General features: G+C 36.8%; 1 protein-coding gene across 5 annotated transcripts in view; it reads right to left on the bottom strand.

The window, feature by feature from the left end:
- The window catches only part of SUGCT (succinyl-CoA:glutarate-CoA transferase), a 358596-nt gene that overhangs the window by 311092 nt on the left and 22019 nt on the right, over positions 1–25485 (bottom strand). For 4 of the 5 annotated variants that reach the window (XM_019616695.2, XM_031554005.1, XM_031554007.1 and 1 more), the window contains exons 6-7: positions 7962–8053; positions 2497–2640 (exon numbers count right to left, since the gene is read on the bottom strand). In XM_019616695.2, the coding sequence (XP_019472240.1) occupies positions 2497–2640; positions 7962–8053 (236 nt within the window). The remainder of the gene's footprint in view (positions 1–2496; positions 2641–7961; positions 8054–25485) is intronic. The other variant, XM_031554006.1, reaches the window with a different exon arrangement.

Genomic DNA, 25485 nt, shown 5'->3' with positions numbered 1-25485 from the left:
CTCCCTTCACCCCCAGCTAGATCAGGCTGCCCAGAGCACCATCCAGCCTGACATTCAATACTTCCAGAGATGGGGCATCCATAACTTCTCTGGGCAGCCTGCTCCGATGCCTCACCACCAGTGAATAGTTTCTTCCTCATACCTAATCTAAATACACCCTCCTTTAGTTTAAAGCCATTACCTCTTGTCCTATCACCACACTCACTAATAGTCTCCTGCTTTCCTGTAGGCTCCCTTTAAGTAGTGGAAGGCAGCAACAAAAAATGACTTCTAAAAGCCCTTAATAATGCTCAAGGAATATATTATACACTTACTATGGAGAGATAGATATTATTTATAGACAGGTATTATTTATAAGATGCTTTATATGTTCATATACACTCATATATTTATTTATTTATGTACATAACCTTGTGTCAGAACTCCCAGTTCAGGTGAAAGGATGGACAAAAGGACAAGCATATGAGCTCAGTGCATGAAACACTGACAGAAGCAACAAGTTTCATATACATCCCTGCTCTCCTAACTGAATAGCAGGACATTACAGCAGCACTTTCGTTCAACAGACAGAAAAAAAAGATTTTTTTTTCTCACTAAAAATGACCATACTCCAGTGAAACTCACACTGGAGGAGAAGCAGCGTTTCTTTGGCAATGAGATCACACAATCAACAGCAACAAGATCAAACTAAAAATCTACAGTTTCAGGTTCCTGGTTTTGATGGTTTCCGTGAGAGATTCCAAAGACTCACTCTTTATAAAGACCCAACACACGAGGAAGACCTTGCCTTCGATATCTCAGCTTGGTATGTCAAACCATAATCCCCCTGAACAACCCGACTGTACCACAGTAATTGTCAAACTTTCCTCCTAAAACATTGCCAACAGAAGCATTGAGAGCAATTTTTCTTACACTGATTACTTAGATTTTCTTCTACCGGTTCTTTTCTCATCTTTGATGACATTGACCTTTCAAGATTTACAAGTAAACAATAGGGTTTTTTGTTTGTTTGTTTGTTTGTTTTTAAAGAAGAAAACAAACCAGGATAACTAGAAGACAAGATGTTCCCAGAGAGACTTGGCTGTCAGCTACATTTTTCTTCATCTATTTTACCATGTTTTCAGTGGGATTGATCACACTGGTTTGCTTCCTACCCCAAAATCTCATCCAAAAAAATAATTTTCTCCAATTAAACAAATGTTCTCCTTAAAGTCTTAGGCGAACATCCTAGAGCAAATTTGGGACCAGGGTTGCAAAAACAACCTAAAACAAAATACATATTTTCTGATTATCAATTTATAAATGCAGTCTATTACAAAATATCAACGTATTTCAGTTTAGTGTACCCAACTGTGAGGAAAAAAAGAAACATTTATTTCGCAATTAGAATGCCATGTATGGAATTACTCTTTAATAACTTTTATATAAATACAATTTAATAACAAGTACAGAATAAAATAATATATAAGAAGTATATATATAAACACCATCCCTTCACCATTTTGTACTTCTTCAGCTAAGCACATAAGGGCCAAAAATCACATATCATGCACACTTTGTTCACTGATATCTGAGTGTTCATTCCTTCTCATTTATATGCCAATGAGTGGCATAAAGGATAATGTGAAATATCACAAAGATAGAGCACTTTTTTTTTTTTTGCACAGCCAAAGCTGCCTTAAACAAACAAAAAAAAAAAATTCCAAGGGCAACTGTGCTGACAAAGCAGGATGAATTAGGAGTTGCACCAACACATAGCCTCAATTCTTTCTACTTTCAGCATTTGATAAAATGCCAAATAATAATCCTGAAGAGTCCATTAAAAAGCCAAACAACAGCAGAAGAAAGAATCATGATATAACAGATGTTCAAATACAATTTGAAGTTCTCATTATTAGTTGTATATGATATAGCTGTCATCACATCTCTGTCTTTCCAATTTTGATGAGATTTCTCTACAGCATATCTAGAGAAAATGCTGCATATTCACACTTATTTTATCCCTAATTTCCAGAGTCAGTAGGCAGACTTCTCAGATTAGATTACTTTTATATTTCAGTGATCCTTGACACTTGACAACTTTGGTCAATTTTGTTTAAGCCATTCAATCATTCTGCTAGTTACACTGCCTAGTGCCAAATCCTTCCTTCCAATGGTGGTTTTACCATTTTCACTTGTCTTTCTTCAACCACTTACTACAACTGCTTGCTATCTCTGTATGATCAAAGCCTTGATAAAACTGTTTTAAAAGAACATGGAGGTCTTCTCCAAAAATTGGAAAACAAACATACTGCTGTAATAACTCTAACCATGTCATATGAAATGGTCATTGCCAGAGTGGCATAACGAGGAAGTTGTCACTGCCGCAATTATTTTCATTAGTATTGTTGTCATAAATTATACTTATTAATTTGCATTAACTTATATCAAAATATTGGATTTAGGTTCAAACATTTTAACAACTAAACGTAGTTAGTTTGTTTTTTAGACTCCTACCTGAGATGACAAGAGATTACAGTCAATGTGCATTCCTTTCCCCGTCTTATACTTCTGAAGCAAGCCAGCCATAATTGCTCCACATGTATACAAGCCAGTAGCAAGATCTGTCATGGCTACTCCTACTCTAACTGGTTCACCACCCTAAAGAAAAGGAAGACAACAATCCAATTGAAATAAAAATAAACAGAAAGCAAATAGAAAAGAAAGGAAAAGGGAGAAGAGGGAATAAGCAAAGCATTACTTTGTTTTAGTATGTTCCACATAATTCTTATCATAAATAGTGTTTACATGTTTGCTCATCACAAGCAACGATAGATAAAAGCATCTTTGTGTGAACCAAAACATAGAGACTACCCCTGAAAAAGAGGTATTCTTGTAGTATTTACACAATTCCATGCATCAAGATGCTGCAAAGCCTGCAAACTGTAAATTACTTTTTACGCTACTTCTTGCTCTATCTACACACAGATGTTCAAAGGACAGAGATACTGTTAGAGACAACAAAACAGAAGCCAAAGGTCTAAAGGATTTCCACAGCACTATTTGCACAGTTTCCTCTTACAGAACACTCCTATGCTTAAGAAGTCAAACTACTATATTGCTATATGTTTTTAACACCGGCTTTCTGCAGCACTTTGCACAATTTCCATTCTTCCTTAGTGTGCCCAGTAAGATAATTCAGCAACTACCATCCCCCTCCTCTCTTAAACCAGCTTTTAATGTCCACCTGCTCCTTTTTGTGACGGCATGCATTCTCTAACTAATGTGAAATAGATTCATTTACATTTTCATGTCCGTCCTGTGGTACAAGAGATATGAAGCTGCTTTATGTGAACAGTGAAGCTTCACATAAAGTGCTTGAACATACAGAAGCTCACTCCAGTGCTTTGCTATTGCAACTTGCCACTAGTTTACACTTCTATTCATGATAGCCTCAATGTATTCTGGAAGATTCCTTTCCTGATTTTCTTTTTTTTTTTGCCCTTTGATAATAACTTCTCTTCCCCGTTTTACATCAGTGTTACAAAAAGGAATCCGCTATAACTGGAAATTGTTTTGAAATGACATGCACAGTAAAAGCATTAATAAAAGTCCGGTAGTCCTTAAAGAATGGAAATAACTTGCTGCAGCTAATACTAACCAGCAAGGGCTATATTTTTTTTCAACACCTCTGAACTGTATACTGCGTGTACTCTTTTGTAGTCATTTGTTTTTGAGCTGAAGAATGGCCCCTCTGGTACTGTAGATTCTAATCATGTTTTGCTGTCTAGTGTCCAGTAAAATAAAAAATGCTGCTTCAACAAGAAAAAATGCTTACTGAATACGCTGCACCACCATAAAGCTATCTAGCACCAAATGTAATGATCCACTTGGAGATGTAAAGGGAACTTGTATCCAAGTTGTTTTTATTTAAGTTCAAATTATTGCCCTAATGAGTTTCATGAAATTTTCAAAGGAATATTCATTTGACATATTTGAATATGTTAAAGTAAAAGGTTTCTGTTCATCAAATAAGAAACTTGAATGTGATGTTTAACCAATAAATAAAGGACATAAATTATGTCCTGGAATAATAATTTATTTATAATAAATTATAAATTATGTCTTCCAGGACAATAAAATTGTCATCGGTATAAACTCAGTCCTTTTTGCATATTTTAATTTACAGTTTAAAAAAATTAATTAATTGAATCTGGCCCGAAGCAGCAACTTTCATTTCAAAATGAATTTGTGGTACAGATTTATATCAAATGGGTTTGAAGTTTTCATACACACTAGAATTTCAAATTCCACAGGTGTCATAACATTTCCAATACAGAGGTAATCGAGTACCTATGTATGAGTTGGAAGTCCATGCAGATTTCCTTGTCTGCACATAAAAACATGATTCAAAGATAGCATTCTACAGTAGATAGGTTTGGTTTAGTCAACCAAAAGCACAAGTACAGCTGTTTGTGCCTTTATCTCTTCAATATTGCAAAAGCTGCAGTTTCATTTCAAGATTCAGAAGATAGCTTTGCTTGAAAGCCTTTCAAAACAGCCAGCATTAAGTGATTTCAATAACAGTCACTTCTTAGGAAAAATGGAAAAAAGGCAAGATTCTCAAAATTTCCTCATGTAGGAATCTTCTCACATTTCTCAAAAAATCAGATGAAAAATGCACAAATCTTGCACTCCTTTCAACAATTCTATTCCATGTGTTAAATGTGATATTACTGTGTACTTTTGGCCCTTTCCACTTTCATATCACATTTTTAATTATTTCACTATCTAAAGTATAACTTGGAAAAAAATAAACATTTCCACTTTGATCTACTGCCTCAAAGTAAGTGTTATACACAGTATTGCAGGAAATGTTATGTACGTGATCAAATTAATGAAGGTTTAAGCTTTACTCAAATTCCTGTACTAGTAATACAGAGATTTCATAGTATAATACTGAGAGTTACTGTATAGAGGCATGGCTGCTCAGTATTCAATAAAGCTAAGTCAGCAGCAACAGGAAACTGTCTTAGAAATTAAATCAGTAGCCAGATGGTTGAAATAGAGTAAAATTTACAATACTGAATTTCTCTAAAATGCAGTTCTTATTGCTATGAATTCTATCAGTTTTAGAAATGTCAAGTACAGAACATGACTTTACTATTCTACTATTAAAATGCTTTGTATGGTGCTGTAAATACAAGAGCTGCTATGAAAGTACTGCCTCTTATCCTATTATGATGGCCTACGACGTCAGAGGTGGATGTTGGTGGCATGGCAGTAGAGGTTGAACCTTCCTGCAAATATTCTGTTACATTTTGTTGTCATGAAACAGATGGCAGCAGAGATGGTCTGACAAAATGACATCTGACACAGAAGTGCATGCAAAGCAAAACTGTCACTGAATTCCTCCATGTGGAAAATCATTGCATCCAATGACATTCATTGATGCTTCCTGAATGTTTGTGGAGACCAAACAGTGGATGTGAGCACAGTGAGGTGGTGTGGAACGTCTCAGCAGTGGCAGAAGTGACAGTGGGCCACCTCCACTGGTGCAGACTTTGAGAAGCATGGCATGCAGGCTCCTGTTCATTGCTGGCAAAATGAGTAGCTAATGGTGGTGACCGTGTTGAAAAATACTGGTCTGTAGCTGAGAATTTGCTCTGTCAAATAGTGTCATTTTGCTCTTTGTATCCGGTGTAGTTTCCATGGAAATAAATAAGAAGTATTACCTTCAGACCAATCTACCCACACATTAATGTACCTTAAAATTAAGCAACCCACTGATGTACGTAGATGTCTTTTTTCTGCTCCCCAACTTTGTAGTTTGTCTACTACAGCTAAGACCTCTAAGGCACTGCAAGCACACTACTCAGTTTGTCTATTAAAAAGAAGTTTCTACAAAGCACTGTTATACTGATATTATTATGCTGATTAAGTACAGCTACTGCAAGACAATACAGAAATAGCATAACTTTTCTTTCTTTCTTCGTTAGCTTACAAGACTGACATTTTCAATTTAATTAAAAAAAAAAAAACAAAAAAAAGAAAAATTGTAATGTAGTTAACTAGAGTATGCTCCAAAGGAACATGTTGCTTTAAGGACTTTAAGTACTAATTCTCGTTATTAGGCAAAAAATAATAGTTGAATTTAAAAAAAAAGTGAGCAAAATTCTTTTTTCTTCTTTACTTCGGTCATTTCTCCACATATTGCCTGAAATAAGCTTTTCCTACATTTTTTCATAGCTGACTCTGTTTAGAATTCAAAAATACTCAGTAACATGCACAAATGTAAGACATGGGAGTTTTAACTGAAAATACTAAATTTTCAAGCAACCATACAGTGTGATTTAAAAACCATTTTGGTCAAATTTCACTATAACAAAAGGCACACGCATCTTCGGAGCTACCGACCACTTAAGTCTTTGAAACAAAATAGACTGTCCCTCTGTACAACAAAAAATGCTTTATTCAGAAACTGATAAAATATATGACCGACTGCAAAAGAAAAATAAGTAATAAAAAATAAAATAAGTAATAAAACATGTTTTAGCATGTTTATTTTAATCATGCTAGAGAATAACTAAATTTGAATTAACTGTTAGAAGGCCCTAATGAATAGATGAAACTGTTACCAGCAATGATTACATGGTTTTGAATACATTGCCTCAATTCCAGGGGAGGTGATATCAACATCTGGATTTGCAGTGTAGATCTTAACACAATCTTCTAATTAAATCCATCTTCATAAGTGTCACTCAGTAATATTGCTCTCATAGCACTTGTAGTTTCCATCACTCACATACCTAAAAGCCTTACAAGAGCCCTGCATTTTCCTTTTTGTTGTTGCTGTTTGGTTTGTTTGTTCCCTTTAAATTTTCAGCATCAATTCCTTTATTCAGCTGGGACTACATGTCCCTCTCTAACTTTTCTTTTTCTTTTTTTGTTTGTTTGTTTTTGGTGGTTTTTTGTTTTTTTGTTTTTAACTTCTCCATAGAAAAGAGTAGAATAATTCTCTGGAGCACAGAGTTTTGATGCTTGCCATTGTTTTTGGCAGAAAATTAGTCTACTGGCAGAATATCACTCCTACAGTAATGTCCAGATCATCATACTAAGCACTGAACAATCCACTCAAGAAACAGGAATATTTGAAACTTGATGCGCTCCTTGCTTATTCAGGGCAGGCAAGAATCATGTTCTAAAGATGTACACAACTGTTTTCAGACTATTAGGAGCACAGACAACTATCTAGTGGTTGTGACAAAGAGAACAGATTTGTAACACTATCTCTCTCAGGAAATGACATTTGGAGACCTCATTACCTACAGGTGATTCAAAGACAGCTTAAGCAAAGACCTGTTTCACCAGCATTTTTCTCTGAGGGAAAGATACATATTCTATGTATCACTGTAATCCAGATACTAAGCTACCCCTGTAATGCTTCCTGCACTGCTGTATGATCCAACAATCTTGGATATCAGTGGGAACAGCAGCACATAAAGCTTTTCCAGAGCCACTAATGGTATGTCCCTGCAAATTTTCAGGCAGGGTGATTGAAAAGTTAGAAGTTATCTGGATGGCTTCACAATTCCAACTTTTAAAGGTCTGATGCATCTGCTATATCTAAGCACAGGTGAGGTTTTCCACAAATGTGTGGTTTCATTATCCAGCAGCTAATCTGTCTATTAAGGTTTCTGAAGTGACTGAAAGTATTGATAACTTATTCACTGGAAATTTAGGATACCATTCTTTTTCCATTGTCTGTTTCTCAGGCACTGGCTTAGTTTTTAAGGCTGGAATGAGATACAGCATGGGAAAAAGTACTACCATTTCATTGACTTCACAGACAAAAGGCCTCTTGTTGGACTGTGGAGGGCATGCATAGCAGAGGTGTTAACCAAGGCTAGCTAACACCACAGTGTGATGAGTACAAGGAGCATGTCACAGATTCTACTAAATTTAAAAGTTGAGCACCATACCTCGTGCCCTGTGATATGTGTGAGACCAGAAATGGCAGCTGCAATGGAGTCATATCCACCTCTCTGAACCATTGGACCAGTCTGTCCATAACCTAAAACAGAACGAGAGAAAACAGTAATTCAATCAAGGACAAGTGCAACAAATACTTCTTACTACTTTAAAATAAAAAGGAACCAAAGTTTTCTCATCAGCTTCTGTTCACAAGTTGTCCAGACTGTAAAACCAATTAATGCAATTTTATTTTACTTAATCTTAACATTGTGCCAGAAATAAGCATCTGTTTCTATCCTGTGCAGGCTGGTGATACATTTGATCTTAATTCTGGACTGATCTGGTATCTCCACTTTACTTCATCATGTTCTTCCAAAAAACACTACCAAATTTTCATTGAGATCTTCCTGGATCAGCTGAAGAGGTTGCCAAATACAGAATTCAGTTCGACCTACCTGACAGATATTATCACCTGTCAATCACAATACAGTCAAACAATTTAAGGCTGAAATTAGAGACCATTACTGTATTACTATACTACTGTGTCTGTATAATGCAAAGAGCCAAAGCTAATTTCCTTTTCCTCTTTCTTTCACAGAACTAGCGAACACCACCACAAAAAGTGGAAGTCAACAGGGAAGCTTCTGCTGGAGAAGCTGGCAGCCTGTCACTTGGACATGTACAAACTTTGTTGGGTAAAGAATTGGCTGGAGGACCAGGCCCAGAGAGGTGGTGCATGGAGTTAAATCCAGCTAGCGACCGGTCACAGGTGGTATTTTCCCCAGGCATTGGTACTGGGGCCTGGCCTGTTTAATATCTTTACTGATGACCTGGACAAAGGGATTGAGTGGCCTTAAGTAAGTTTGCAGATGACACTGAGCTGCGAGGAAGTGTCTGCTAGGGTAGGAAGGCCCTTTAGAGAGATCTGGATAGGCTGAAGCCAATGGGACAAAGTTCATTCAACAGGACCAAGTGCCAGGTCCTGCACTTTGGCCACAACAACCCCAGACAACGCTACAGGACTGGGGCAGAGCGCCTAGGAAGATTGTGTAGAAGAAACAGACCTGGGAGTATTGGTCAATGCTTGTCTGAACATGAGCCAGCAGTTTGCCTAGGTAGCCAAAAAGGCCAACAGCATCCTGGTTTGCATCAGAAATAGTGTTGCCAGCAGGAGCAAGGAGGTAATTGTCTCCCTATAATCAGCTCTGGTGAGGCCACACCTCAAGTACTGTGTTCAGTTTTGGGTTCCTCTCTACAATAAAGGCACAGAGGTTCTGGAGCATGTCCCGAAAAGAGCAACAAAGCTGGTGAGGAGTCTGGAGCACAAACCACAGGAGAAATGGCTGAGGGAACTGGGACTGTTTAGTCTGGGGACGAGACATTATTGCTCTCTACAACTATCTGAAAGGAAGTTGTGGAAAGGTTGTAGCCAGTCTCTTCTCCCAGATAAATAGCGATAGGACCAGAAGGAATGGCTTCAAGTTGCACCAGGGGAGGTTCAGGTTGGGCAGTAGGAAAAATTTCTTCTCTGAAAGCATGGTTAAGTGCTGGAACGGGCTGCCCAGGGAAGTGGTTGAATTACCACTGATGAAGGTCCTCAAAAAAACATTTTGAATAAATGTTTACATTTATTATTACATTAATACAACATTTAGATGTTGCATTAAGGTACCTGGTTTAGTGGGGGAATACTAGTAGTAGGTAGACAGTTGGACTGGATGATCTTTTTCAACCTTGGTGATTCTATGATTCTATGAAGCAAAAGTATTTGAATTCTATTATTTAAACTAATACAAACTGTCAAAGCCCTTACGAGTCAGAGATTTAAGTTTCTACTCCTTAAAGAGGTAGCAAATTCAGAAGTTTTCTCATGCTTTCTTTTTCTTTTCAGAAATCTCTAGCAGAAATACCCTAATTAAAGGAGCAAACAGGAGCTGTTACAGACAAGAATGTTATTATGGTAGCACTTGTAATACAAAGTTTCTATAATACTCTGATCTGTGAAGACAGCATTAAACTAAATATATAGATAGACAGATAGATAGATCATCATGTATTACAAGAAAAAAATCTCTCAGTCTCCCACATTCCTTTTATTTATTCTCCCTAAATAACACTCTGGTAGCCTGCTTGGTAGATGTGACAGTCAAGGTTGGGTTTATCGCTTGCAGCACAAAATTAAAAGTTGTTCCACATAAGGGTAGCCATCTTCAATTCCTCCATTGGGATCAATGTTATTTAGTCCAAAATTCATAAGCAGCTCCTAAAATACACTGCAAGATATTAATAATCACTTCTGAACTGCAGTTAAAGTACTGTGTTACTCCAATTACTACTCATTAATTCATACCAAGCAAAACAATATCCAACAAATACATTGATTTCCAACATTGTGCTACAGAATACCTAATTACCTGCTAAGACATTTTTCTGGGACATCTGGGAGCCAAGGAGGCTAAGGAGGAGCTCAGCTTCTACGCTCAGTGTTACAAGGAACATCAGGATACTAAAGCTAGCAAATGGACTTTATCAACAAAGCCGCAAAACAAATATTTCAGAAGATAGGATTCACACTTTTCTTATATTCAAATCTACAGCACATTGACTTTAATAATCACAAAAGAGAAGGCAAAACTCCTAGTTTATCCAGTGTTATGAAAAATCATTTCTCTGACAATGGCTGACTAGAAGACCCTAAAGAGCAATTAGTGGCCTTTCCTCTCATATTAACACAGCTAAGTTCACAAAAAAAAAAAAAAAAAAAAGTAGTTCATTTTCAAGCATAACTCAACTTCCAAATAAAATGTTGGATCCGCACAAAAATGCTCTGAGTGGCTCCAAGCATATATCGTTATCTCACTGAGATGAAATGGAGCATTAAAATCATTTAAATATGTGTGGGTCCACTTCAAAAACCAAAATCTTGCTCAATAATAATAATAAAAAAATAACTCAAAACAACTTTAATTGAATAGTGAAAAGCATATTGAAGTCAGTGAGAAATTACGCACTGGTCTGAGTTATTAACAAAGAAAAGTCATCTCAACACGTCTGCTCACACAAATGTTTTCATAAGCAGAAAACATCTGAAAATTAAACAGTTAGTACATAGACAGAAAAATTATGTTTCTTTGCAGTGCTCTTCCAGTAATGACAAACATCTGTCCTTTAAACACTAAATTGAAGAAAGGTGTCAGGCAAAATTTCGCACATTTTTCTAACAGCATTTTAGAAATGTTGATTTTAAGTCCTTTTCCACGTATGACAACAGCCTGATTTCAAGATCGAAAAAATTATTTGATGCCTCTCTGGTTAATTTCACAGGTCTGAAGGGGTGTTTAATTGGTTTTCAAAAGTCACAAAAAATTAAAAAGGGAAGATACACGACTCTGGTTTTGATTTGAAGTCTGAATTGACAAAGCTAGTGTAGAGGCAAAAATCTATTGTAGATGGTGCAGCACAGAGCCTGTTAACTGCCTGGAAGAAAAAGAAGCCATCTAACTATAAAAGTTAAGTGAAAAACAGCTATTTCTAAAAATGAAAGCTCTTATTATCTAGACAAAAGAAAACAAAAGCTGAACATTACTGAGTAAATTGCACAGGTCAACAGAGGAACCCTGTGCAGATGTTTTAGAAATAACTAGGAATACCAAAAGAAAAGGGTTGAAAGAGAACACACATTTAGAAAATCATTAGTCTGGTTGATAGATCTCACCATAACACATATATATGTATTGTTTAAAAAAAAAAACAAACACCAAAGATATTACAAATATCATCTGAAGCATATGTTTGTCCAAAAATGCTGTGTTCACATTTAAATTCACTGTGCAAAAGCACAGATTTGCAATCAAACACAGTTAAGCCTAAAACCAGGTTCCTGCTTACTATAACATAGTTCAGATCTTATCAACTTTAACCAGTACACAAAATACCTTTCCCTAAAATGACAATTTCTGCTAAGTATAGAAAGAATAGGCTTCAGAGAGGCAGTCTCTGAAGATAAAACAACATAACTGATCACACTCTTAGTCTGAACTGCCTTCTAGTGAATCGTAGTGCCAGCGAATTTTAGTTAGATCTTAACTGAGAATTTCCAAAATAATTTCAGCTGGAGAAGGGATTGCATGAATACTTGGCCTCAAAATATACATATCTCCATTGTCTGAGTTTGAGAAAATATTTAAGGCTTTCCATTCCTGTAAAATGGAATCTGGAAATAAAAAGAGAAAAAAAAAAAATTGTACTACTTGCCCCCCCAGAATCCCTATTCTTAATATTGATCTGATACCTGCCACATCATCATCTACCTGGATCTCACAATTGCTGCATATAAACTGCTTTGCTCTGCTGCAAAGTACTCATCAGTTCAACGGGTGAACTGACTATGGGACAGTAACTGACAGTAACCCCTAGTCAGACCTCCAAGTTCCTCCTGAGAACTGTCATTGTCCATGGGTGTCCAACCTTATAGCTTGCCTGGGCCACGTTGAGTGAAGAAGACAACTGTCTTGAGCTGCACATAAAATAATACATAATTATTATTAAAACATAAGAGGGCAACAAAAACAGAACCAGCAGGTTGGACACATGTATAAAATCACCAGAAACACAGACTCTAAGTGTTCACTAAAGGACTGGTTTTTCAGCAAATTCATTTACACCTACTTCTTCCTGGATGTGTCCTGATTCTTCAGCTAAGTGATGAAGTTTTCCTTAAAACAAACAGAATGTGACCCAAATATAAAGAATAAATTGAGCTGGCTACCTTGCATCAGCTTAGAGAAAACAAGTGCCCTTGTGGTATGCATGTACAAAGTGAAAGCTATAGCCCTCCTCAAGCAATCCTGTATTCCTCATGACATATCAGAAAATAATGGAGAAGTGACCTCAAAGGCTACACTTAGCATCCCCACTTATTCAGAACTTTCCTTGTGGCTAAAGACAAATCTGCAGTTGAAATATTACATATTATATATTTTTAACTAAGATTGCCTGAATCTCTTATGCAGCGCAGCAGACATTGTATGAATATTCAAAACAAGGTGTGTAACATGACAAAGGATACGTCCCCTCTCACATATATTGGAGCACACAATAACTGAAGTTGTATAAAATAACACACGAGATGGAAAAGCAGCTAATGTGGAATAATAACACAGGTCAGGTCTGTTTCAAAATGCCTGCAGTTGCTTGAAGGGCAAATTGGCAATGCAGAGCAATAAGAGAAAACTCAAGACACCTAAAAATATTTGCATAGTAAAACTGAAAGACAATCAAAATCTATCAAAATAAACCTAAATTACTAAAAGTAAAACCCTCATCACAAGTTGGGGGCTTACAGAATAAGTAACTATGTAAGGCAGTAATTGCAATTCGTTGAAGATTTATTTGGTAAAGTGAGTTCTCAGCAAGTAAGCTGCCCATAAACGCTGGCAATATATATCCATTTCAGTTAGAGACAGAGGTGAGACTGCTGCCACTATCCGATTAAATTACAGCACCGTTAGCACATCACAGCAACTGCTGACAAATGGAAGGACTGAGTATTTGTAACAAGAAAGATCAGAGAGACCTAGCGAAATAAAGACACTCTTTATTGGGGAATAAAGAAGTTGGAGACACATTCCTGCCCTGATGAAATGGAGCCAATTAATATGAAACAGAAGCCACCTCTGAGATGATGAAGGTAATCATTCCTGCGATTAGGGTGCGAGTGCCATGTGAGGGCACTCAAGCTTTGAAACATACCACAGGAAAAATGATAATATTTACAGGCATCATACAGGGTTATTTTTTCCCCAAATTTTTACATGTCATAACAAATGACTGCTAGTTTATCCACTTAAATACAATCAAAATTGTTAGAATATATTTATCACACACGACACACTTTGCTTTGGAATCCACACTAAAATAATTCTGTTCTGGGACAGAAATAAATATTATGAAGTGAGAAAGGTCAGGCTGAAGATTAGGAAAAATGCAACAACGGTAAAAGCTGTTAGGCTGCACAGAAGTGTTATTAGTGAAGCAGCCAAATGCCAGATGCTCAAAAATGTCACATTAAATTTAAAAATGCTAGCAAAAACTGTTCCCAAAAAAAGATCTGTTAGAAAAACAGACTAATGTGTCTTTCCAGGTTGAGCTTTATAGTACCATGTAATCTACAACATAGCTTTATTTCATTTTTGCCAGATGACGGTGGGATTTTTAGCTACATTTATGGCAGGCATTCTTCATAAATTTTAAGAAAGCAGGCAAACCAAATAAACAACTTTGTCCCAGACGAACTTCCATGAGTTTGTAGATCACATGCTATTCCAAGTCGCGTACTGAACATGCATTTGGACACTCCAGTTTGCTTACTTAGGGGCTACTGATGATATGATGACAGAAATTCCTAACGTGTATAAAAACAGTTCATTCTGACTAGGAGCCACATGCAAACATCTGGGACAAACAGACACCAACATGTTGCAATATCTCCACTTAAACAACATTCACCTTAGAAACAATATTTTTAGGCAGGTAACTTTTGATCCACGTGGGTTTTTTAGAAGGGTTAAAAATACTTCTTTATTCCTCAGGCTGTCGTACACTTGATTTGTATTTGATGAAATCTAACAGTTGCCCTAGCATCCACAGTTTGCACCTTCCAAAAAAGCAACATGGAAAAAAATAAAAAATAAAAATAAAAATAATTCAAAAAGCAAGTATGGATAACGGCACAGAATCTGGAAGGAAGAGAAATATAGCATTAGTGCAACACCTGAAACTATCGCTCTCATTTCTTTAATACCATTTGCTTTCAAGCTACTGATGGCCTGGTAATTAGCTTCTACAGGAAAGTCTGACTACACTATTATACTGCGTCATAAAAGTCAGCATTTCTCATGATGATCTTTGTGCAAAATATTCAGATCATACTCTAGAGAAAACCAAAAGCCATCATTTCTGCACTTCTTCATGATTTGATAGCATGATAAAATTTTATAAGACAAAATATAAAACACATTGTACTAAAAGGAGAGAAAAAAACAACACGGAGACATGCTGTCAACACAGACAAATTCCCTGTAGCTTAATTCCCACATGACAAATGACATTATAAAGTCAGCGTGTATAGGATATTCTGAGCAAAACATAGAAAAATATGTTCAACATAGGCATTTCTACAAATAGGGACTAAACATTGTCACAAATTCAATCCAGATAGATGGCTATCCCTGCTGAATAACAAATTAATGAGAAACACCTTTTGACTTGTTCTATTGCCAAAAGAAAACATTCAATTAAAGACAGCTTACAGCTTTACTTAATAAAGATTAATGAAACAAGCAGAAGAACACAAGCAATTCTCTATAATGAGAGAAGCCAAAATCTAACAGACGTATTATATGAAACTTTGCAATGTCAGAGCTGCCAAAGAAGTTTGCAAAACCAGTAACAACTTGGAAAATGCTTGCCATGTGTTGGTTAGAAGGAAAGGAAGTACAACTTCCTGGGTAGGCAAGCTTACGGGAGATCAGGGCTGATACGAAGAAGGTGAAGTCAGAGCAAGCTCTCAGGAGAGATGAAAAAAGCAAAAAATAAACTTAAGTCAGCACACAAAATCTCCCCAACAATCTGATAAATAAATTTCATTTTCCACTGATGACTGGGAATGCGTACAGTATATCAATTACTTCATTGCTTTTACACATGATGATTTAAGCATCTCAGTATTAAACAATATCACGTGTTATAAATTGGAAGGCAAAGATAAAGTAAAATGATTAAATCCAATCATAACTTTCCGCTAGTGTTCAGCTACTGAAAGACTAGAAGGGGACAAACAATAAGCTCTGCCAGTTGTCCAACTCCATTCAGGTTTTACGTGATCTGAGCTCTAAGCCTCACTCGACTCCTCTAGAAACACCAACCACATTTCTGAGACACAGCCACAGACCATCTCAAACAATGCAAGTCTGGTTTTCAGCAGACTTGTAACCAGGTCTGGAAATTCCAGGGACATGTTTTCTTGCTCTTCAACATGTCAAACAAGCCAAGAGAAAGCAGTTGTCTCTATAACCCAAACTGTAAGCACCAAAAGGGTGCTCCTATCATTCACATTAAGAATTTCAAGGCAGTAATTGCTTCCCAATCTAAGTGGAGGTGCAATTCTAGATGACATCAGGAATCAAGCGAAACTCGGCTGCCATCTGCTAAGAACAAGCTCAATTCAAAGCTTAAGCTCTCAGAATACACTTGGATTAAGTACTCAAACTCCCTCTCACCCCCTGTAAGGAACCTCGGGCAGAACTAAAATTCCCCATTGCTCTTTTGAGTTCATACAAATATTCCTAGCTGCTTGTAAAGGTAAGGAATCATTCCTTGTTCCCTGCTTACTACACTAGATCTTATGAGTCCAAACACTTACACTATAAAAGCCCATTATAAAATAGTGAGGCCAACCACTCTGAGCAGCCCAGCACAGGCATCCCCTTAAACCCACCCAGGTTTAACACTCTCCCAAGGACTAGCTAAATACTGAGGAGAGCTGCTCAGACTTCTGTGCTGCCTCACCTGCAGAATTATAATCCTGCGACTGACAGAATTTTAAAGTAACTCCATATTTACACATTTATTTCACACCTGAAGCAACCAATTCTTTCTAAAATGGTTAAAAACTCAACAGACCATCAGTCGTTGTGACTGCATACATACAGTATTGTTGACAAACAAATCCGTGGAGTCAAGTCCAGTTGGAAGAAACCAACCTGGACTAAGTGCTTCTTTGCATCCATCTCTGGGCATACACATATGTGTACTATAGCCATGAACTCTCCCTTAAGATAAATCATACAGTCCCTCAAAGGGCCTTAACTACTACAGGCTGAAGCTGGGAAACATGTCAAAAGCTCAAAATCAGGATAGATTTTTTTCAAACGTTTCCTCAAATCTTTCCAAAACAAATCTCTGAAATATAACTCCTAAAGATTTAATCCCTGAAGATTAAGTTATATGGAATACAATATATTTCTTAAATTCCAGGCTCTCTTCCAACCTGATATCTTTACTGATTTTTTATTTTTAGAGATCGACTGTGGCTCTCTGGTTTATACACATATTATGCATATAAACACAAGTTCAATCCTTACTTAGCTCAAAGAATGAGTACCTAACTCTGATTTCTGACATCACAAATAGTAAAATGAGCTTAATTTAGAGTCCTGATATAACATTAATTTTTTATTTGACATGGTGAAGCTGCTAATCCTAGCTTAAAGTTTAGTTGAAACTGCTGTGGTAGATCAGGTGGAAGCAGAAGGGTGCAGTATTTTACAGGTATATTAGAGCCTATGTGAACAAAAAGAAAATGTGCAATAGAATTCTCTTGGAAATACATATGAAAATGATCTTGAATATTTTTAACATTAGCAGATTCCCTGATTAAACTGTGCATTGTTGCAAATAATAGTCACTAATCATTTACAGGAACTTATCATTCAAGGTGGTAAATGCATCTGGTTACTTAAAACAGCTAAACATAAAAACTGATTAATTCAAGGACTCACTGTTTATTGCCTAAGTTGAATATTTTTCTACTAACAGATTATTTCAATTACTTCCTTAGAAACAGTCATATGAAAGAATCTTTCCCTTCATAAAATAAGTATCTGCAGTGGACAACTGATACTCCACATCCATTTTTTCCATTTTTTCTCTAAAAAGATTTTCTTAAGACAGTTAACATCTCATTAAATTGTCTGACTCGTATCTCATAGATGAGAAATGCCTTCAAAACAAAGAAGGTGCAACCTATAAACCTATAACAGGATACCAGAGAAAGAAGTGTCTAAACACCTGAACAAAATACTCTTAACAATTCTGGGACATCATGTTCTGAATTTTTTCAAAACTGCAAAAAAAGTTAATTTGAGATCCTAGATAGAAATAAAAATCTGACAGTCATATACTCTAAGCAGACACATATTTTCAGTATTTAAAGAGGATATATAGGACAGATGAGGAGGGACTCTTTTTCAGGTAGAGTAGTGACAGAACAAGGGGGAACAGTTTTAAACTGAAAAAAGGTAGATTTAGGTTAGCTGTTAGGAGGAAATTGTTCACTATGAGGGTGATGTGGTGCTGGAACAGCTTGCCCAGGGAAGGTGTGGATGCCCCATCCCTGGAAGTGTCCAGGGCTAGGTTGGATGGGGCTGGTCAACTAAAAAGGTGACCTTATCCACAGCAGGAGAGTTGGAACTAAACAATCTTTAACATCCTTTCCAGTCCGTTCCATGCTATCTGAAAGCCCATCTAATCATACAAAGAATATGACTTTATATGAGAAAGAATCTGGTAGTCACAGCTCCATGTAATTCTCTTCTAAGATGTATTCTATTAAAAGAGGTTACAAATTTTGCTTTCCCCCTCCTCAGACATTCTCTTCTTGAAATGATGGTCAAGTCTGCCCAAAAGACATAGCCACATTGTAGCTGTATTCTGACTGCGTAGTATCCATCAGGACTCTACTCCAGTGCAAGATGGTCATCCTATCTACAAGAAAGCTTTTCTTAGTCTTTTTTCTTTTACACTTAAACAATTACTTCTTGTTCTATTTGTCACAGATTATTCTATTCTCTTTACAAGAACATTTACTCATGAGAGGACTGTTTTGCACAGTCCTGTTCTCATTAGAACCTTACTTTGCAATAAGGTCTACCACGTACAATGACAAAGTTTTCTCCACAAGAGAACTTGCAGATCAGTGGGTGTCAGCCAACTCTGACATAAACACTGGGATACAGAATGCTTTTAATGTTCAAGTACATGGAAAAGTGCCAGATACTGCCACCATTTTGGTTTCTGCAGATGACAAAATACAGGCTATTTTTCAATTCATTCTGTCTTCTACACCCGAAACTGTTTTCTTTTTCAGCTACTGGCAAAGGGATTTATTTTATCATAGGATTTTAAAAACAGAAGTAATGAAGACCATATGCATACTAGGAAACATTTCAGGTCAAAATCAGCTACTTACAGTCTTCCTACCAATCTAATAACACCCATAGAAAATAATATGAAGTGGCACAACAAAGACAATGAGATCTGTTTCTTTGTTGAAATCTCAAAGCCTCCACATTTTAAACAGCTAAACAAACAAACAAACAAACAAAAAGCTGCAATCATCATATAAAAAGTCTCTCATGCATGGGAAAACAAAACAAAACAAAACAAAACAAAGGATAAATACAATAACAAAGCAGAAGAGAGAGGCTTACAAGACAAGACAGTCTCCTGGAACAAATTCCTTAGGAAAGCAGACAAGAAAAGTTCAGTAACAACAAATAAAATGTTTGGTGATCTTTTCTTGGGTCTTCTCGACAGATTGTTAGAACGCAAGCACAACAAACACTGCTTTACAAAAGCTTACTGCATGGCTTATGAAGATGCCTAAAATCTTCCAGCTTTATTTCTGTTAACTTAGCTAGGCACCAGTCCAAGTATAATAGCTACTGAAAAATAAACATTAAACCATCAGTAAGTGTCTCCACAATTGTACTGTGTTGCTATGTTGTTCATACCCAGGATTTCAGTGCCTAATCTGGTTTCATTCACTGTAAACTAACCCAGTGTCAAATTTTACAACTCACAGGCAGACTTCTACAATATTCTTCATTAGGACAGAATCCAAAACCTGAAGTTTCAGATTTTATACAAGATACTGCTAATTTTAGGGTGGTTACATGTAGATGAAAGAACAAGCCATAAGCGTGAAGTCATAAAAAAGCTATTATTTCTGTGCAGAGTTAAAAGTCAATACTTACAGCAAGGAAGAATTATGACTTGCTCATTAAACTTCGTATACACTTCTCATACCGAACAAGGAACGGGAACACAAGAGCGTTTCAGGATTGCACTTGGTTGAAACTGTTTCTTATTCCTAAATTCACAATATTTTGGACATTCAGGTTGTGTGTGACCAGAGAAACAGTAGTGGAAAAAACAGCATTGCTAGGTTGTTTAACAGAAGTGCAAAAGGCTAGCTAAAGAACAAAAAAACATGCACCTGGTGCTGGTCTGCTTGCAACAGAAGCAGCACAAGTTCAAAGGGAAAGAGTCCCTCAGCTATGAAGACCACCTTCTTAGTGGTGCATATCAGAGCTGAACCCCACAAGGATGTCAATCTCACCAGCAGAGAAAGAAGCCTGTCAGCTCCCATTGGTTTCTCGGAACGCTGTTTTATTTGAACATACCTCCTTTCCATTTTCACCCTTTTATTAGTTTGGGTTACTGATAGATTTTGGAAGTTCAGTCTGTGTCTTTGCCAGAGTACTTTATTACTCCAAAGATAAAGGTACATCATATATTGGCAAAGCAATGCTTGTGCATATACAGCTTTCTGGGCCAAATTACACTATGCACTAGAATGTAAAACTACTTATGGAGATGCACTCCTGAGCAGATCAGTGAAAGAAAAAAGTTTTGCCAATATAACAGCATATTTGCTAACGGTTTCTTTCAAAACAGCTACACAGGTCAGTGTTCACACCTCTTCCTGTTCCTGAGCAGCACAGCTGTGCTGACAGAAGCCCGTTGTATAGAAAACAGTCCTGTGCTCAGTTCCAAGAAGTTTGACAAGCAGCTGAATTTTACAGAAGCCTCCCCACTTTGAATATGTCTGTTTGCTGCTTGCAAAACTAGCACATCGGGATCCCAGAGAAAAACATATATCCAATGACAAGAATTTAAATAGGAAAATTATCTCTTGGTCCTCTATCTTCCAACTAACATAGTTACATTAGTCCTGTACAAGGTGACATCACTCAAGTTTGCTGTTACTCTGAAACACCCTAAGAAAAAGTACCTTTGTGATATATTTCAATTTCTCCTGAATTGAGTGCACAAGTTGTGTGTGCAATAGGCTGAAAAGCACTGTTGCCCTCACCACCAGAAGAACTTAAGACTCCAGAACTGGAATAGTTTGGGTTGTCCTCTGAGGAGCCAGGAGTTGGACTCAGTGATCCTTGTGAGTCCCTTCTAGCTCGAGCTATTCTATACCTCTATGAAAAGTCAATGAAAAGCCATTTTTGCTTTTCCTCCAATTAAAAGCTACCAGACTTGTGTGCTTACATTTTACTTGGCAACCTTTTGGAAATTTGGTTTTAAAGGTGTTTTGAAGGGGGTTATTTAGCCCCGCCGTTGGTATTTTGGCAACGGTTCTATCGACAATGCTCCAGAGGTACAGGAACACAGCAAATCTGTGCTCATGCCATCTGAGCTATGCTGATGGTGGAGAAGTTTAGCCAGTGTCCAAAAAGCACAGAATAGCACAGGAACATGAGAACAAATGCACTAGATCAGACTCAAGGCCCAGCTAGCTACACATTCTGTTTCCAGAAGTGGACAAAAACAGATGCCAATATGAACAGGATAAGCCTATCTAATATTTTTCTTGAGTACTCTCCCAGCTTCCAACAGTTTGCAGCTGACAGACTTCCTGAACAGGAAGATATAGTTTTAAACTTTTTACACAATTCATCTTCAGAGCACAATAGAATTGAAAGGTGAAGTATATGGAACTCCCAACTGCTTAGGGGTAATGCACATAGAAAACCTTTAGAAGTTTCCACTTAGATTTAAGTAGACACTTTCAACTTAATTACAATGTGAATGGGAAAAAAAAACAATAAAAATCCTGAGGACTTTGAACAACTTTACAAATTCTATTAACTGGACTTCTGGAACAAATGACCTTTAAAAGAAAAGTATTACAAGATATTTAGCAATTAAACAATTCAAAATAATCCTCTCTGTCATCCATTTATAAGTCTACAATTAACAGGTCATTGTTTCACAGACTTTCTCAGAATGATTTTGCTTCTAATTAAAATAAATAAATAAAATTACTCCATGTTAAGTAAAAATAATATCCCCAATATGGAAAAAACTACTGTACCTAACACGGTCATACAATGTATTTTATTAGAGTTCGTTAAAGGAGAAGAGGTAAAAACTTCTTTGTAAAAGAACTGCCTTGATATAAAATGGACAGTAAGGGAAGATGGGATGTAGGAGGTCTTCGTAAGGAGCAGAAATCAAGATTAAATTTCCAAAAGAACCTGCACACACAGCTGTGCTTTAGTAGGATAGTAATTAACACTAAGGGTTGGGGAGGAAAAATAAAAGCTCCCACTGGCCCTCAGAACTCATTTTCAAATAAAGCAGGCAACTGCTAGGTCTTCTACTCCTGCTCCTACTACAAAACATTTGTTTATTCTGTAAATACATATATTTACAAAAACCAAGTTTCACGTGGTCAGGACTGTAGCTTATACTGCATACACGAAGTATTCTGGGAAGAAATGCTTGCCACAGAGTGCCAACCCTGACATAGCAAACTTCCAGAATGGAGCTTGTGCCAAGCAAAAGAAGGCCAGGGGACATCACAAGTGACTCATGGCAAGAGGCAGGGAACCAGAGGCACTTTGCTGTCTTAACATTTATTATCAAAATTATGCATGTCCTTAGAACGTGATAGTCACTAAATACAAAGTAGCAATTCTCAGACACCTCATAGTACCACATTCCTTTAATTAACTACCATCTCTTCATAGAATCTTTCCTTGAGTTTTATGTTTCCACAGACCTTTTAGCCCTAAAGAAGTACGGAGAGTCCTCTGATGGCACATACTGCTACCCCACGACAAATGGCTGAGGTGGGCAGGCCACAAAAGCACTGCAGCCTGAATCAGCATAGCACTCCAGGGCCAATTCACCACATTGGTTTACAGATAGCTCAGCTTTTTCTACATAACACTGTTGGGTTATTTAAATGTATTATGACTAGCTTCAGAAGTTCTCTCTTTACAAAAGAATGAAATTACATAAACAGACCAAAGTTGTTCTTTTAGGGAACTACATACCACATAATATTACCACTGACATCTTATATGACCAAAGATTTTTCAGAATGAGGCATAAATCTGTTTAGATGTCCAGAAAATAAATCTTAGACTCACATAATAATGAGGAAGAGTCAGTTTTGTTCTAAAATTTCCCCAAACATTACGAAATTCTGCTTGCAAACATAGTATAATATAAATACAGATTAAAATTGTCCAATCAGACTTTTTGACTATTTTATTCATTTGGTGAATAGAGGAAATAAGGAATGCTATGCTTCAAGAAACTGCCCCAGTTCATAGCGTCATAGGGTCTTAATTACAAACATACTTACAAGCATAACGTTTTGTTTAACTTCTTTGGGTTTTTTTCTGAGATTGTGGCTCTACTATTTAACTCTCGTACCTTACAAAATAATGCCCTACTCCCAAACCTTGCAGAAATTCCCACGTAGATTGAACATAGTCTTAAATACATCAGAACATTTCATCATATATCGATGATCACCTTAGATATCAGAACGATGAGACAGGGGAGTACATAACCTCTTAAAAGCTTCTGCTGCATGCCATGAAGCTGGTTCTTTACTGCAAAAGGAATCAGTTCTTAATCTGTGTAAATGTGTAGTTTACCAGCGAGCATATTAGCACAGAGCTGAAAAGCAAGGATGTCTTTAACTCAGTTCTTTCAGTTTGTAAAACCTGCAAGAAACTCTGTGATATAACCTCCTAAAAAGAAGATCATTATTAAATTTTATGATTATGTTTATTTCATGTTTCAGTCCTGAAGTGTACAACAAACAACCGACACCACGTAGTTTGGTATTTAAAGAGGTCAGAAGTTTCCCAGCTTGTTCAAACACTCTGAAATAACTCTGCCTGTTCTCATCTGTATATTTATATACGTCAATTTTAAATCTGCTACCATCTTGCTCTCAAGAACATAAGGCATCAAATTCTGCAGAGCACAAAAAGGCAAACTTCCTCTGCAATGCACAACTATTTTTAAATATCCAGTCTTCCAGCTTCAGACGATTCCTTTATTTAGCAGCCTTGAGAAAGAAAAAGGCTAATACTATATCTCATCATTTATTATTTCATACACTCCTATTTCAAATTCATTCTCTCTCAAAACTAGAGACAATCCAATTTGCTGACACCCGTGTATAAATTCTTATTTTACTTACTACCTATGGAAAAAAATTGTATTTTTTCTTAATATTCATTCTTTGAAATGAATGTTAGCAAAATGTTAGCAAAAAGCAAAATGTTAGCTATTTCTACACATTAGGTAAGGATTTTTGCTGATGCTTTCACAGTCCATCAGAATCTTCATTTAAGTACTACCATGTGAAAATTTACAGAATGATTTAGGAACAGGGAGTTAAATGGCCACAGCAGCTTTTATCTAATAATAGTACAATTTAATTAATAAAAAAAAAAAGAAGTGGAGGGTTCTGAACTTCCTTTCCTAAACAATGCCTCTCACCCATAGTTCTTCTCTCAACTTTCTTCACTTGTTAATATCATTTCTGAAATATGGCAACCAGAAGCAACTGGGAGCACACCAATGTGGAGTAGAGCAGTCTTTTGGACCATGTTTGTTTTAATATAATTCAGTACGCCAGTCTTCCATTATAGATATGACAACATGGACTCGTGTTCAAATTTTATTATTCCTCACCATTACATCCAAATCTTCTGAGAACCCTTCCCTCACCCACTGTTCCCCACAGTATCTTAAAAGGACTTGATTATTTCTGATTAAGCACAACACAGGGACCTTGCTCCAACATTTAATTCTACCCTTGACTTTTCTTTGTGCAGACAAATTGGTCAGGGTAATTTCTAATTCTTATCCCGTTGTATCATACACCCATGCCCCCTTTCTACTTTGTGGACCTTCTGAGCAGCATGGAGCTCTCAGGCAATTAAACCAGGGCTGCATCACACAACCATCCATGGGAGTCTGCTGACAGAGGGACTGCTGGCAGTGCTTTAAATCTCCGGCTGTAGGAGGAAAAACTGGGCAGAGCTTTTGAGGCCAGCTCTGCGTGACTCTTCTCTGAGATAGCCACACTCCCAGAAACTATTTTAAAGGAGTTTAAATGGTGTAAAGAGAAAATGTCTTCTACCTGTAAATCAGTTCCAGAATCCTCCTGCCCCTTACACTCCAAAGCCCACAGTGAACAAGCCATAGCCCTTGACCAAGTGAGGACTCTGGGGTCATCTTCATGCTATTCCATCACCCACTTGGATCAAAACAAAAGATGTGGCAATGTCAGTTCTGAACCACTGCCTTCCACGTCAATGGTGAAATGCAAATGGTAATTGTTTATATAGTATAAAATTTAAGATTGACAACTTTTGAATCAATTTTACTATTTGCTCTAAATTGCATTACCTTAGCTTGTCTATGAAAACATTATGTGAGTATTGAGAACTTAAGTACAGTTTTAATAAATGCCACAAGGGTTACTGCCCAATTATAACTGTAATTATGTAATCCCAATAATTACTGGTCCCTAGGAATCCAGTGTGCTACTCCACTCCTCAAAAAAGTGTTCTCATGGACTATTTTATCCCTACACCCTGCTTACTAATTTAACAGCTCACTCAGACAACTTCAAGCTATCAA

Source organism: Meleagris gallopavo, chromosome 6, assembly GCF_000146605.3.
Source record: "Meleagris gallopavo isolate NT-WF06-2002-E0010 breed Aviagen turkey brand Nicholas breeding stock chromosome 6, Turkey_5.1, whole genome shotgun sequence".
Classification (NCBI taxonomy): Eukaryota; Metazoa; Chordata; class Aves; order Galliformes; family Phasianidae; genus Meleagris; species Meleagris gallopavo.
This window is presented reverse-complemented; position numbering and strand designations above follow the sequence as displayed.